Source organism: Zalophus californianus, chromosome 9 (genome assembly GCF_009762305.2).
Source record: "Zalophus californianus isolate mZalCal1 chromosome 9, mZalCal1.pri.v2, whole genome shotgun sequence".
NCBI classification, from domain to species: Eukaryota; Metazoa; Chordata; class Mammalia; order Carnivora; family Otariidae; genus Zalophus; species Zalophus californianus.
Genome location: NC_045603.1, coordinates 61,905,160 through 61,918,044, shown reverse-complemented (window position 1 = coordinate 61,918,044; position 12,885 = coordinate 61,905,160). Strand labels below are relative to the sequence as shown.

Below are 12,885 nucleotides of genomic sequence, written 5' to 3'. Positions count from 1 at the left end.
GGCATGGCTCCGTGGGGGGAGAGGCAGCCGATGGCAGACCACGGAGGGCCTCCTCAAGAGCATTACCTTTTATTCTGGGGTAGTGGGTGGTGCTTGGACTTGGACTCATTCAGGCACTCACATCCCTTGACCACTGTGGGGCAAGACCTCTGCCCACTGCGCCGATGGTCACACAGGGGCCCCGCGGTCCTTGCCCTTGGAGCTCCCGGAAATCGGAGGCAGCAGGTGCGTGGGCAGGTAGCGGAGAGTCTGGGAGTTGGAAGGACTATGCGGCCTTCGTGTGCGCACTGGAGAAGAGTCGCCCTGGCAACTGGGACAGAGGCTGCTCCCAGGACATGGCAGTTTCTAGAAGTTCGTGTCTCCAAAGCCTATGGAAGATGCTAAGTGTTTATTTTTCCTTCCTAAGACAGCAGCAGACTGCCGATTCCTCATATTACTGTGGGGGTTTGTCGTGGCCTCAACTTACCCCAAGCTGAAGAGGCTCGGACTCAAGCACAAGGGAGGAAGGGGAAGAGAGAGTGTTTACCCCCTTTGAGTAAATTGTGCTTTTTTTAAAACAGCAGCATCTTTTGAGAACACTTCAATTTTACATACAGTTTAAAGGCTCAGAAGATGTCTTCCCTTTTAACTTGGACTTACTGGCAGGGTCCTCACGACTGCAGGGCTGGCTGGAGCGCAAGAGCGCTGTGCTGGGCGGGCCCCTTGTTCGCAATCAGGGAAGCTGAAATTGGGGCCGTTCCAAGAGCCCCTCCCTGTATTGATTCTGGCAGCTCGTGTGAAAAGGGATCTGGCTGTCAAAACGCACATTAGGGCCAAGGGAGGAGAAAAATCGGACTCCTTCGTTTTTGCCTTTTTAGCATGATATATATATAGTATAGTGTCCCGGAACTAATACCGGCCTAGAATTTGGAGGTCTCAATCCAATTTCCAGTCTTCCCATTGATAGCAGCATAACCTAATTAGATTACCAGCTTTGGGTCTTTCTTTTTTTCCTTCCTCCTTCCTACTACATGCTGCCTCTCATCCCCCACCCCGTATAAAAGTGCGTGCTGTCCACCTTCCATTGCTCTTCCGAGGATAAGATGACCTCTCTCGAATACTTGGAATTGTGCTCTTTGTGCACTGAAAAGCATTTTTTTGGTCTGGAATACAGAAACGCACGAAGGAGCTCTTTGCTCTTCTCCCAGAGAGCGAGCTCATGGCCTGGTAGGAGCCGTGGACTGAAAGGGAACATGACGGATGAGCCAGCTGCTGGGGCTAGGCTGTGCTCACGGGATCTTGGAGCACAGAGGAGGGTCTGCGAAGCCTTCCTCCTTGGCAGCGGTGGGTGCAGTCAGTCTTGGTTTAATGAGTAGATGAGTAGGTCTTGTTCAGACTCCGACAGCCACCTGCAAGAAATAAGGGAGCACGTCTAAGGAAGAATGTTGTTCTTCTGTCCTTCTTGGACCCCCACACTGGTGACCAAGTGTAGACGAAACAGGTATAGAGGGGGAGCCTCAGGAGGTATGGCGGCAAGAAGCGTGAATTCAGGAGTCTAGTTGGAGTTCGTGTTGTTCACCTATTCTTTCCTGCCTTAACCTTTTTGCTGGTAGTTGTGCCTCTTCCAGAACTCCTCTGTGGTTCTCTGCAGATAATGGCACCTGGACACAGCTGTGGCTCGTCTCAGACTACCATGAGCATGGCTCCCTGTTTGATTATCTTAACCGATACACGGTGACAGTCGAGGGGATGATTAAGCTGGCCTTGTCTGCGGCTAGCGGGCTAGCGCACCTGCACATGGAGATCGTAGGTACCCAAGGTGAGTGGACCCCGCCGAGGGGCAGGGAAGATGAGCAGCCTTTGAAAGCCGGTACCATCCTCGTTTAGTTCCCAGAACTCCTTTTTACTGAGGAAGTTGGAGGTGGGCCTCAGGAACTGTGGCCTAATCTAAGGGAGAGAGGTTTGAGTTTTTCTTGAGAACAGAAGGTGTCTCCAGTGGGGTCTTTTGACCTCCGTCTTTAGAATTTCTTCAGGGGCTCTGGAACATAAAGATTCCATTGTTTGTCCTCTGTCGGCCCAGCATGATTGTTGGGTGGTGAGCTAGTATTCTGTCATCCCAGAAGTCCACCACACACACGTAAAAGAATGGTGCCCAGGAGAGAAAAGGAGCACAGTTTGCTAATGTCACGTCACACATTTGCTCTTGGCAACAGGTGGCTTACGGACTGCATGCTGCATAAGACACTGGGCTTTACTAGCCTAGGAAGGTTCTCCTGGAGGAAACAGACCTCAGGCTTCCTTGTATGTTGACTGTGACATCAGCTCTTTGGGGGATCATGGTTCTCGTCCAGGCGGCAGGTGTGCTGTGCTCCCTGATTTCTGGTTGACCAGGGCAACGGCTCTTGCTGGCCTTGACGGAAAACCGTTAACGTTTGATCCTGTTCTTAACCCCTGTGTGATAGTAGCAGGCCTTATCTTCGCCTCTTTGACAGTAAAAACCTAGCCAGTATAGCAGTTTTTCTTGGAATTCCTTAGTTCTGTCCTGGAGCATATCAGTCCAGGGAAAGGCAAGGAGGAGGAGTGAGAATCCCTAATACGCATGCCCTTCTCAGCTCTTCACTTACCTACATTAATGCGTTTAATCCTCACATCACCATCAAGTAAGGACTGGGGTAGCCGCATCTTATGGATAAGAAGACAGAGGTGCAGACGGGTTAAGTTGCTTTTTTAGGGTTACCGGGTTAGTGGGAGGCAAAGCCAGAACTCGGACCCACACAGTCTGGCTGCAGAGTCTGTGCTTTTCACATTTATGCTATCTGTCTGTAAAGATCCTTATTTTTTTCTCTGCCAGGGAAGCCTGGAATTGCTCATCGAGACTTAAAATCAAAGAACATCCTGGTGAAAAAAAATGGCATGTGCGCCATTGCAGACCTGGGCCTGGCTGTCCGCCATGATGCGGTCACGGACACCATCGACATCGCCCCAAATCAGAGGGTGGGGACCAAGCGGTAGGAAGGCCCTGGGCCTCTGCCTTTGCCCTAGCCTTGTACTGAGGAGCGCATGGGCACCCTTTCCCGTCTCTAAAGGAGAAAGAGGCGTGGAGGAGGAGGTGTGGCCCTTGCTCTCCGACAGCCGAAAGCTGAATTGAAGCCCCGCTCCACACACTGGAAAGCTGAGCTGGTTGCATCTAACAGATACGGGTGCTGTCAGCACGGCTCTAGAGAACTACAGACATGTGGATCTTCTTAGTATTGGGCAGGGGGAGGCAGCAGAGAGAGAATGTGGAGAAAGATTCAGAAGGGGGACAGGCTGCAGGCTTGGCTGGGACAAAGAGGAGGAATGTGCAGTCCCAACAGGTACTTGTTCGGAGGCGGGGAGTGTGTCAGAGAGCAGGTTTGCCAAGCTCGAGCGGAGGTGATCTAGGGTGGAGATTGGGGGCACATTTAAGATTATGGGCCTACTTCCTGCTTCATACAGAAGTGAAGTAAGAAGGAATTATGATTGTAGATTGACTTCATGAGTTGGAAATGGAAATGTCTTGTAATGGGACAGAAGAGGAGGTCTATTTATCTGCCAAATTTCAGTGAATTTCATTCAAGTGTGCTGCTGCTTTCCCCCCTTCCTTCTGACCTGAATGGGTGCAGCTCCCCTGGGGGCGGGGGTTGGGAGGGTGTGGGGAGTGGCTCGAATAGTACTAATTAACTGAGGGGCACCTTGATGATCACCTAGAATTAATTTTCATTTTTATTTGTAATTAGGTAAGATAACAAATTCAGAGTGAAATATAAATTCAGCTCATCACTGTGGCTACATTTAATAAAGTCCAAGACACCAGCAGCAACCAGATATTATGGATGGCCCTGTGATCCACAGTACAAATACTTCTGCCAAGAAATCAAAACATGCTTAAAATACATCTCGATGGTTAAAAAAATAGAAGTACAAATAAGAGCAGCCTAGTATCACCCAGCCTCTGCTGAAGTGTTTAGATTCAAATCCAAAACATGGGAGTTTGCAATAAGGAGAATTGATCACTTCCTCCTCCCCAAGGGGCATTCTTAGGGTGATGCCTTTCCACATTTAGAGGGCCCCTGAATCACTACTTGGATTTAAACAAAGAAATCACCCTTTTCTTGGCATGATCTTGTTTCCTTTGCTATTGCAGATACATGGCCCCCGAAGTGCTCGATGAAACCATAAACATGAAGCACTTCGACTCCTTCAAATGTGCTGATATCTATGCCCTCGGGCTTGTATACTGGGAGATTGCTCGAAGATGCAATTCCGGAGGTACCTTTTCTTTTTTGCCTTCTCTTGCTCCTACCTCCCAGTGCAGGTTTTCGGGTCACGTGAGGGTGCTCACCTGAGGGTGCTCACCCAAGGGTGCTGGTGTTTCCATGCTTCCTTTCTCTTTACAACCTGTTGGGTGTCTAGTGCCAGAGCCCATCACACTTAGGGTTCTCATCAAAGATGAGGGAATCCTGGAGGTGGTTGTACTAAAGGAGTGTTGATTTGTTGAATAGTGCTTTTTTAAAAATTGTATTTATCTTTTTAAATTATTTTTATTTATTGGGACACCTGGGTGGCTCAGCCGTTAAGCACCTGCCTTCGGCTCAGGTCATGATCCCCAGGGTCCTGGGATTGAGCCCCGCATCGGGCTCTCTGCTCCTCGGGAAGCCTGCTTCTCCCTCTCCCACTCCCCCTGCTTGTGTTCCCTCTCTTGCTGTGTCTCTCTCTGTCAGATAAATAAATAAAATCTTAAAAAAATATATTTTTACTTATTTATTTAATTTGAGAAAGAGAGAGAGAGAGAGAGTTGGGGGGGGGGGCAGAGGGAGAGAGAGACTCTCAAGCAGGCTCCACGCCCAGCACGGAGCCCGACTCGGGACTCAGTCCCAGGACCCTGAGATCATGACCTGAGCCGAAATCAAGAGTCGAACACTTAACCAATTGTGCCATCTAAGTGCCCCTGTTGAATAGTTGTTTTACGTTGTGGTAACCATTCCAGAGGCTTGTTTGGCTTGTTGTTCTGTTTTAACACATTGTCCTTATTGATCCTTGGAGGTTGGGAAAGCCCTGGGCAGGAATAGCACAGGACCAGTGCAGGGGCTCTCCTTTACATGAGAGGCAGTATGTTCTGACACCAGGTCTCAAGCCACAGTGCTGGGGTTTCATTGATAAAATAATGGTGGCAATTTCTGAATTTGGAACAGAAAGTTTATTAACATATAAAATTTTTTCAAAATGAGTTTTTTTGTTCTGTTATTTTTTCTTACACCTTTAGCATTTGTACCTGCTCACCCATGTCAGAATCCAGTGAAAGGTAGTGTCAGATCTAGCAGGAAACATTTTTTATCATTAGCTTAGTGCATCAGTATTATACAGTGACTTCTAAGTGTTCTGCCATGTGAACAAGTTCAAGAACCACTAGAACCTTTTTCTCAGCCGTTTATCTCTGATGTAAAAGATTCCAGGTCAGTGGAAATGAAATAAATTAAAATTAAATGAATTGGTAAGTCTTCCAGCAGAACCCTCTTCTGTTTTACTGCCCTTTTCTCTCTCTCATATGTTTGGGAAGATTCCCATTATGGAGCAGGCACCCAGGTATTATTCATGGAATTGCACATCTAACGTTTTTTTAAATTTATTTTTTAAGTAAACTCTACCCCCCAGTGTGGGGCTCAAACTCATGATCCTGAGATCAAGAGTCGTGTGCTCTCTTGACTGAGCCAGCCAGGCACCCCTAAAATTTTGATCATTGTATACAGATAAAACATAAGAAAAATCTGGTCACACCATCCAGAAGTTGGGGCTAAGTATTCTAACAATACTAATATTTATTCGCTACTCGCTGTGTATGAACTCATTTCATCTGTACTGTAAAACCTAAGAGGTGGGTACTGTTATTTTCATAATTTTGCAGATGAGAATGAGTCACAGTGAAATTAGGTAATTTGTCCAAGGTCACACCAAATTACTAGGATTCAAACACTGGCAGACTGAGGCCAGAGCATAGGTTCTCATCGACCCCTTAGATAATTATCAAGTCAGACCCTATTTACAAATCTGTCCCATTAGCTCAGAACAGTAGAATTTTTCCTGGGAAAGGGCATGGGAAAGTTACATTGGATTTTTTAAATTAGCTTTTTATTATGGAAAGTATTTTAGTTTATAGCTCTAAAAGATAAGGACTTAAAAAATATAACACTGTCACTTTATTTTTTTTTTTAAAGATTTTATTTATTTATTTGAGAGAGAGAGAATGAGAGATAGAGAGCATGAGAGGGAAGAGGGTCAGAGGGAGAAGCAGACTCCCTGCTGAGCAGGGAGCCCGATGCGGGACTCGATCCCGGGACTCCAGGATCATGACCTGAGCCGAAGGCAGTCGCTTAACCAACTGAGCCACCCAGGCGCCCCTAACACTGTCACTTTAAAAAGTGAATAGTAATACCATTTAACCAGTCCGGATTGAGATTTCCCCAGTTGTCTCCAGATTTTTTTTGAACAGTTTGTTCAAATTAGGGTTCAAATAACAACTGCAGTTGATTGATACACATCTTTTTTTTTTTTTAGATTTTATTTATCTGACAGAGAGAGACACAGCGAGAGAGGGAGCACAAGCAGGGGGAGTGGGAGAGGGAGAAGCAGGCTCCCCGCGGAGCAGGGAGCCCGATGTGGGACTCGATCCCAGGACCCGGGGACCATGACCCGAGCCGAAGGCAGACGCCTAACGACTGCGCCACCCAGGCGCCCCGATTGATACACATCTTAAGTCTCTTATAATCTACGGGTTCCCCCTCCACTTTTTTTTCTTCTGCAGTTTATTTTATTGGAGAATCCAGGTCATTTGCCCTGTAGTTTTCCTCTCTAGATGTTGCCAGTAACCTTTTCTTGGCATTCACGTGTCCTGCTATTCCTGTGGACTTGCTGTGACAGTTACATCTAATGACTAGATTCACACACACACCCCTAATTTTTTTTCCCAAAGTTGTTCTGTTACCAGGCACATAATGCTGGTTATTTCTCTTTCTGTGTCTTTTTTTATTTAATTTTTTAAAAATGTTTTATTTATTTATTCATGAGAGACAGAGAGAGAGAGAGGCAGAGGGAGAAGCAGGCTTCCCACTGAGCAGGGAGCCCGATGTGGGGCTCGAGCCCAGGACCCTGGGATCATGACCTGAGCCGAAGGCAGATGCTTAACCATCTGAGCCACCCAGGCGCCTCTCCTTGTCTTTTTGTGATGTTAACAGCCATCAGTGATCATTGTCCAAATCCAAATTCATTAGAGGCTGAAAAATGCCAGTATTCTGATACTGTCAATCCTCAAATATTATCTAGATTTCTTTTTTATTTTTTTAAGTTTAAACAATAATTTTTTCTTAAGTAAACAAACTCTACTCCACACATGGGGCTCAAACTCACAACTCCAAAAGTCGCATACTCTCCTGACTAAGCCGGCCAGGCGCCCCCAGATTTCTTCTTTAAAGAGAAACTTCCCCTAATCGTTTGGCTACCAAGATATGTAATTTGAATAGGGAAGGCAGGAAAAACACTTGATTCTTTCCATTTATGTACCATTTTTCAAAACAGTCAGTTTGTTCCCTCTCACCCTGCAAAGGTGACTGAGGTTTTTGGTGCCCTTTTTCTTTTTCTTTTTTTTAGTATCGTGAACTGGTGGATTTAAAGTATTTGCTTCCACTGAAATGATTAATTAGTCCTGCTTTTGCTTAAATGTTCTCATCTTTGGCCACTTGGGAGCTTTCCAAGTCGGTGCCTTTTGACATGACCTCAGTAGTCTTTGATAGTTTGCTTGCTTTTGGTATGACGGAGATGTTCCTGGCTAGTCCCATTCCTGGAACCCACCCCCCTCTCCAAGGAGCCCTAGCTCCTCTTAGTGGGAAGTGGTATTTACAGATCACAGTGTAAGTGTTGTCATAGGTTGTTGAGTACTGCCCTCCTTCTGTTGATAACTCACATGGGTATTTTCTTTTCTCCCAGGAGTCCATGAAGAATATCAGCTGCCATATTATGACTTAGTGCCCTCTGACCCTTCCATTGAGGAAATGCGAAAGGTCGTATGTGACCAGAAGCTACGTCCCAACATCCCCAACTGGTGGCAGAGTTATGAGGTAGGAAGCTTCCCAGCCTCCTGTGGCTTTTCCATCTGCCGGGTTTTTCTACTTTAGAAAAAGGGTTTCCTAATTTAAAAAAAAAAGAAAAGAAAGGGGTTTCCCAACAAGGAGGCTGTGCCCAGAGGTAACCCCTGAGTGTGTCAGTTATACACTACTACGTGCTGTTGTATACTAAGCCCTGAGGGGCCATGGTGCCTTGTCCTGGGCACTGTAGGGTCCCCTTGCCTATGGACAGCCTAGTAGAAGAAAAAGCTGTGTCTTGGGGATCAAGCCCAGAGAGGTAGTCAACAAGAGACAGAAACAAAAACAGAGCGGGAACTGTTAGACCTGTCTAACTAGAAAAATGGTTCTGGAAGCACAGGGGTGAGCCGAGCTCTGTGGAAGAGTCGAGAAGAGGCATCCATGAAAGACGCTCGGCCTGGGTGTAGAAAAACGGCAGGACGGGACTTAGCGAGAAGTCATGTCTGTGAGGGAGGCGGCCTTTCTAAAAACTCAGAAGGGAGGAGGGTGTGGAGGGTTGGAATTTGGGAGAGACGGCAGCTGAAGTGGGGCGGGGACAGCATTTGGGGGGGAAATTGAAATGAGGACAAACTTATGATACAGGTTGCTAATAAACACAGCATTCTGGGGTCTTAGAGTCTTCAGGGGGAGCAGGGTTTACCAAGCCAAGTGCACGTGGGGCTCCTTGGCCCTGGTGGCTCTGCTTTTAGGGACTAGAACCACTAGAGGGCATCTGTGCATGTAAGAACAAAATCACTTGGTTCGCGTTTGAGGTGATGTCTTCCTGTTGTGTAATAGAGCAGCATTTTCCAAAATGTTCCTCGGAACCCTCAGGACAGGGTTTCCGAGGATAAGGGTGAGGCTGAAAAAGCTGGTCTTTAGCTGCCCGTGTCCCACACGCCCTCCAGTCAGTTTTTGAAACTTTGAAATTTTGAAAACCATTGGCCCAGGTTAGCAATTGGGGACGTCTGGGGCCCTCAGGGTTAGAGGTCTGTAAGCGACCTTCCAAGTCCATCTCTTGACCTGACCGCAGTGGGCGCCTGTGTAGTCCAGGCAATGGCAGTGTAGCTTTCTGCCTCTGACAGGATTGCTTTTCAGGGGCCACTTTCCTGCTTCTCACCCTCAGTCTGTGCCTATGAGGCGTGGGGTCGCAGCCATGCGCATGCTTGTGCCGAGGTGCGCCCCTGTTGTGCCTGGTTCCTGGGCTCCTTTAAAAAAACACAGTTAGTACAGAACCATACAAATGGATTCTCCAACCTGACAGAAGTGGTTTTCAGACCCCTGGCTATTTCGGGTAGCCCCTTCCAGAGCACCCCGGTGGTGGGCCGGCTGAGTGCACTTGCAGGGCAGGCCTCCCCTTGCCAGGCACGGCATTCTCCTGGCCCCCCTGAGGAAGGGAGGGCCGGGCGGAGAGGGAAACTTGCAAAGCACTCCGTGGGCTCCGAGGAGGTGGTCAGGAAGGCCTCCCGGGGCAAGGGTCGGACTGACGCCGTCTGGATCTCCCCGCGCAGGCGCTCCGGGTGATGGGGAAGATGATGCGGGAGTGTTGGTACGCCAACGGTGCGGCCCGCCTCACCGCTCTGCGCATTAAGAAGACCCTCTCACAGCTCAGCGTGCAGGAAGATGTGAAGATCTAAGCCTCTCCCTCCCTTGCACGCAGCCCCGGGCGGCAGGAACTACACACAGAGCTGCCCTGTTGAGCGTACGATGGAGGCCTACCTCTCGTTTCTGCCCAGCCCTCTGTGGCCAGGAGCCCTGGCCCGAGAGAGGGACCGAGCCCGGGAGACTCCCTCACTCCCATGTTGGGTTTGAGACACAGACACCTTTTATATTTACCTCCTGACGGCATGGAGACCCTGAGAGCCAACGGTGTGGAGAACTCGATGCCACAACTCGAACTGGCTGTGGTGGGAAGTCCCGCAAAGCCCGGGGCACCTGGCGGGCGGCCGGGAGGACCCAGGAGAAGCCGAGTGTCGCCAGTGCCCAGCAGCACTGAGGGTTTTCCTCCGGGGACCAGCCAACCCCAGCACTCCGAGGTGGCCCAGAGGCACCGCAAAGTACCGCCCCCTCTCACAGGCAGCTCTGGACCCCGGGCTCCCCTCCTCCCTCCCGCGGACATTTGGAGGGACCGCCGGTGGGGACAGGGTCTGCCGCCTGTCTGTCCAGCCGTGTGTGTGTGTGTGTGTGTGTGTGTGTGTGTGTGTGTGTGTGTGTGTGTGTGTGTGCGCGCGCGTGTGTGCGCGCGCGCGCACGCGCATGTGCCGAGGTGTGTCCCCTGTTGTGCCTGGTCCGTGCCACGCCCTTACACAGGTGTGTGTGTATGTGTGTGTCTGTAGGTGCGCACTTACCTGCTTGAGCTTTCTGTGCATGTGCAGGTCGGGGGTGTGGTTGTCATGCCGTCTGTGTGCTGGTGCCTCTGTTCTGTAGTGAGCAGCATCCAGTTTCCCTGGTGCCCTTCCCAGAGGTCTCTCTCCCGGCCATGAACCCCAGAACCCCCATGCCACAGTGGGGCTCCCTGCCCAGCAGGCTGCTCTGCCCACCCCTGTGTCAACACCTCCATTTCAGACTGTGGAACCAAAGCTGGCCCAGTTGTCCATGTCAGGCGAGGCTTTTGGGTCCAAATGTGAGGCGGGGGTGGGGGAGGGGCTGGGCGGAGAAAGAATCTTGGCAGAAGCCTCGGGTGTTGTGGTCAGTGGCAACCATGGGAAATGAGCCAGCCCAAGGGCATCGTCCTCAACGGCATCAAGGAAGGGCCAAGGGATTTGAAGCCCACATCGTGGGACTCAGATTGGAATGTCACATCTGTCTTTCATATCCCAGATTCTGGAAACAGCAGTGTATATTTTTGGTGGTGATGGGTTTAGGGTGGGGAAGGGAGAGGGGGGCAAGGAGTGGGGAGGGAGTCGGGGGTGGGAGGGAGGCATCTGCATGGGTCTTTTACTGGATTATCTGATCACAGTGGAGGGAAGATGTGAGACTTGCACCCACTTCAGGGGCCCTATGAAAGGGAACAGCCCGAGCCAAATCTGTTCTTTTAACCTGAGTATAGTATTTAATGACGTCTAGAAGCACGGTTGTGGGTGGTGGTTTGCTCAGCATATCTTAGGTATATAATAACTTTGAAGCCATAACTTTTAAACTGGAGTGTTTTGGTTTGTTTTCTTCCTTCTTTCCTTCCTTCCTTCCTCCCTTCTTTCTTTTTCTTTTTTCTTTTCTTTCTTCCTTCCTTCCTTTCTTAATTTTATTGGAAGGATCTGAATTTTAACTTTTTTTAATATTGTTAAGTTTTTATAAAAGGAAAACCATCTCTATGTGATGATTACCTCTCAATCTCTTTGTTTTTAAAGAAATTCCTACAAAACAACGACAAAAAAAAGATCCAATCAAACGCACATAGCTCAATCACACTGGAAATGTTTGTCCTTGCACCTGAGCCTGTTCTCACTGAGCAGCGAGAGTTCCTCCCTCTTTGCCCTGGAGGTTAGTCTCTCTTGCACTGTGCGCCCCCCTCCCAGCCCCCAGTTCTGTGAGTGGTTTTTGCATCAGGACCCTAGACTTTTGTGCATTGTTCAGCTGGTTGCCCCTTTTCCTCCAGGCATGTATTTAACAGATGTTTGCTGAGTGTCTGTTGTGTGCCAGGTACTTGGAATACATAATGTGAGCAAGACAGACGTGCGTCTCCCTCTTGGAGCACTGAAGAAGGGGCTGATTCAAATTAGTGGGTGCCTGTTTCAAGACCAGAAGTTTGTATAGTTGGTTCTGAGAGCCTTTTGAGCCTGGAATGATTGCTCTTAGAGAAGACCACTGAGGAGCAGGATGCCTCCCCACCCCAAAGAGCCTGGTGGTGGGCAGTGAGACCCTAAATCACTGCATTCATTCTAAGCCCCCCTCCTGCCCCCAGGGGAGGCATATGATGTATGCAGCCTGAGAGCATGCCCACCTCCAGCCCAGTGATTCTCTGCCAAAGCTTGTGGAGGAGGGGCGAGTCTCTCCCTGCTTACATGGGTCTCCCAAATGCTCCTGGTCTTCCTATTTATTTTCTTGATGTGTTGCTTCTTTCCTTGCATTAAAGGAGATCCTTGCCTCACCCTTTGGGCCAATTTACTGGCTACTGACTAATTTCCCTTGAATACCAATTGTGTCATTAGGGGGACCTTCTTTCCCCACCCCTGCTGATTCCCCCCCCGCCCCCCCTCCGCCGTCTGCCCTGCAGCAGAACCTGGCAGGATAGAGGCGGTGATGGAACTTAGACTCCTGTGCCCCAGTCACAACCAGCCTCTGGGATCTGCCAACACTCCTCGACCCAGGGACTCCCAAGCCACTAGCCTGTCCCCCAGGGGGCCCTTCCAGCCTCACCACACCTTGGGGAAGACTGAGCAGTTTCTTGGGAAGCCCCCACCCCCATCCCCACCACTCTGAACACCAAGAGTTAGGAGTTGGAGAGCTGGGGAGAAACTGAAGCCTAAAGCCGTGGTTTTTGGCCCCTGGGGCTAACCCTGATCCATAGGGCTACCTGCACCTCTGGATTCTGGATTCACAGACCAAGTCCAAGCCCGTTCTTACGTCGCCATCAAGGCCCCCGAACGGCATTCTCGGTACTTCTGTTTGTTTTTGTACATTTTATTAGAAAGGACTGTAAAATAGCCACTTAGACACTTTACCTCTTCAGTATGCAAATGTAAATAAGTTGTAATATAGGAAATCTTTTGTTTTAATATAAGAATGAGCCTGTCCAATTTCTGCTGTACATTATTAAAGTTTTATTCACAGAGCT

At 49.1% G+C, this 12,885-nt stretch overlaps 1 protein-coding gene across 5 annotated transcripts in view; it reads left to right on the top strand.

Annotated features, from left to right (window-relative positions):
• Positions 1–12,885, top strand: part of ACVR1B (activin A receptor type 1B) — a 34,758-nt gene extending 21,873 nt beyond the window's left edge. For all 5 annotated transcript variants that reach the window (XM_027592881.2, XM_027592882.2, XM_027592884.2 and 2 more), the window contains 5 exons: positions 1,631–1,798; positions 2,831–2,987; positions 4,145–4,269; positions 7,978–8,108; positions 9,623–12,885. In XM_027592881.2, coding sequence (XP_027448682.1) covers positions 1,631–1,798; positions 2,831–2,987; positions 4,145–4,269; positions 7,978–8,108; positions 9,623–9,748 — 707 coding nt within the window. In that variant the 3' untranslated portion in view covers positions 9,749–12,885. The remainder of the gene's footprint in view (positions 1–1,630; positions 1,799–2,830; positions 2,988–4,144; positions 4,270–7,977; positions 8,109–9,622) is intronic.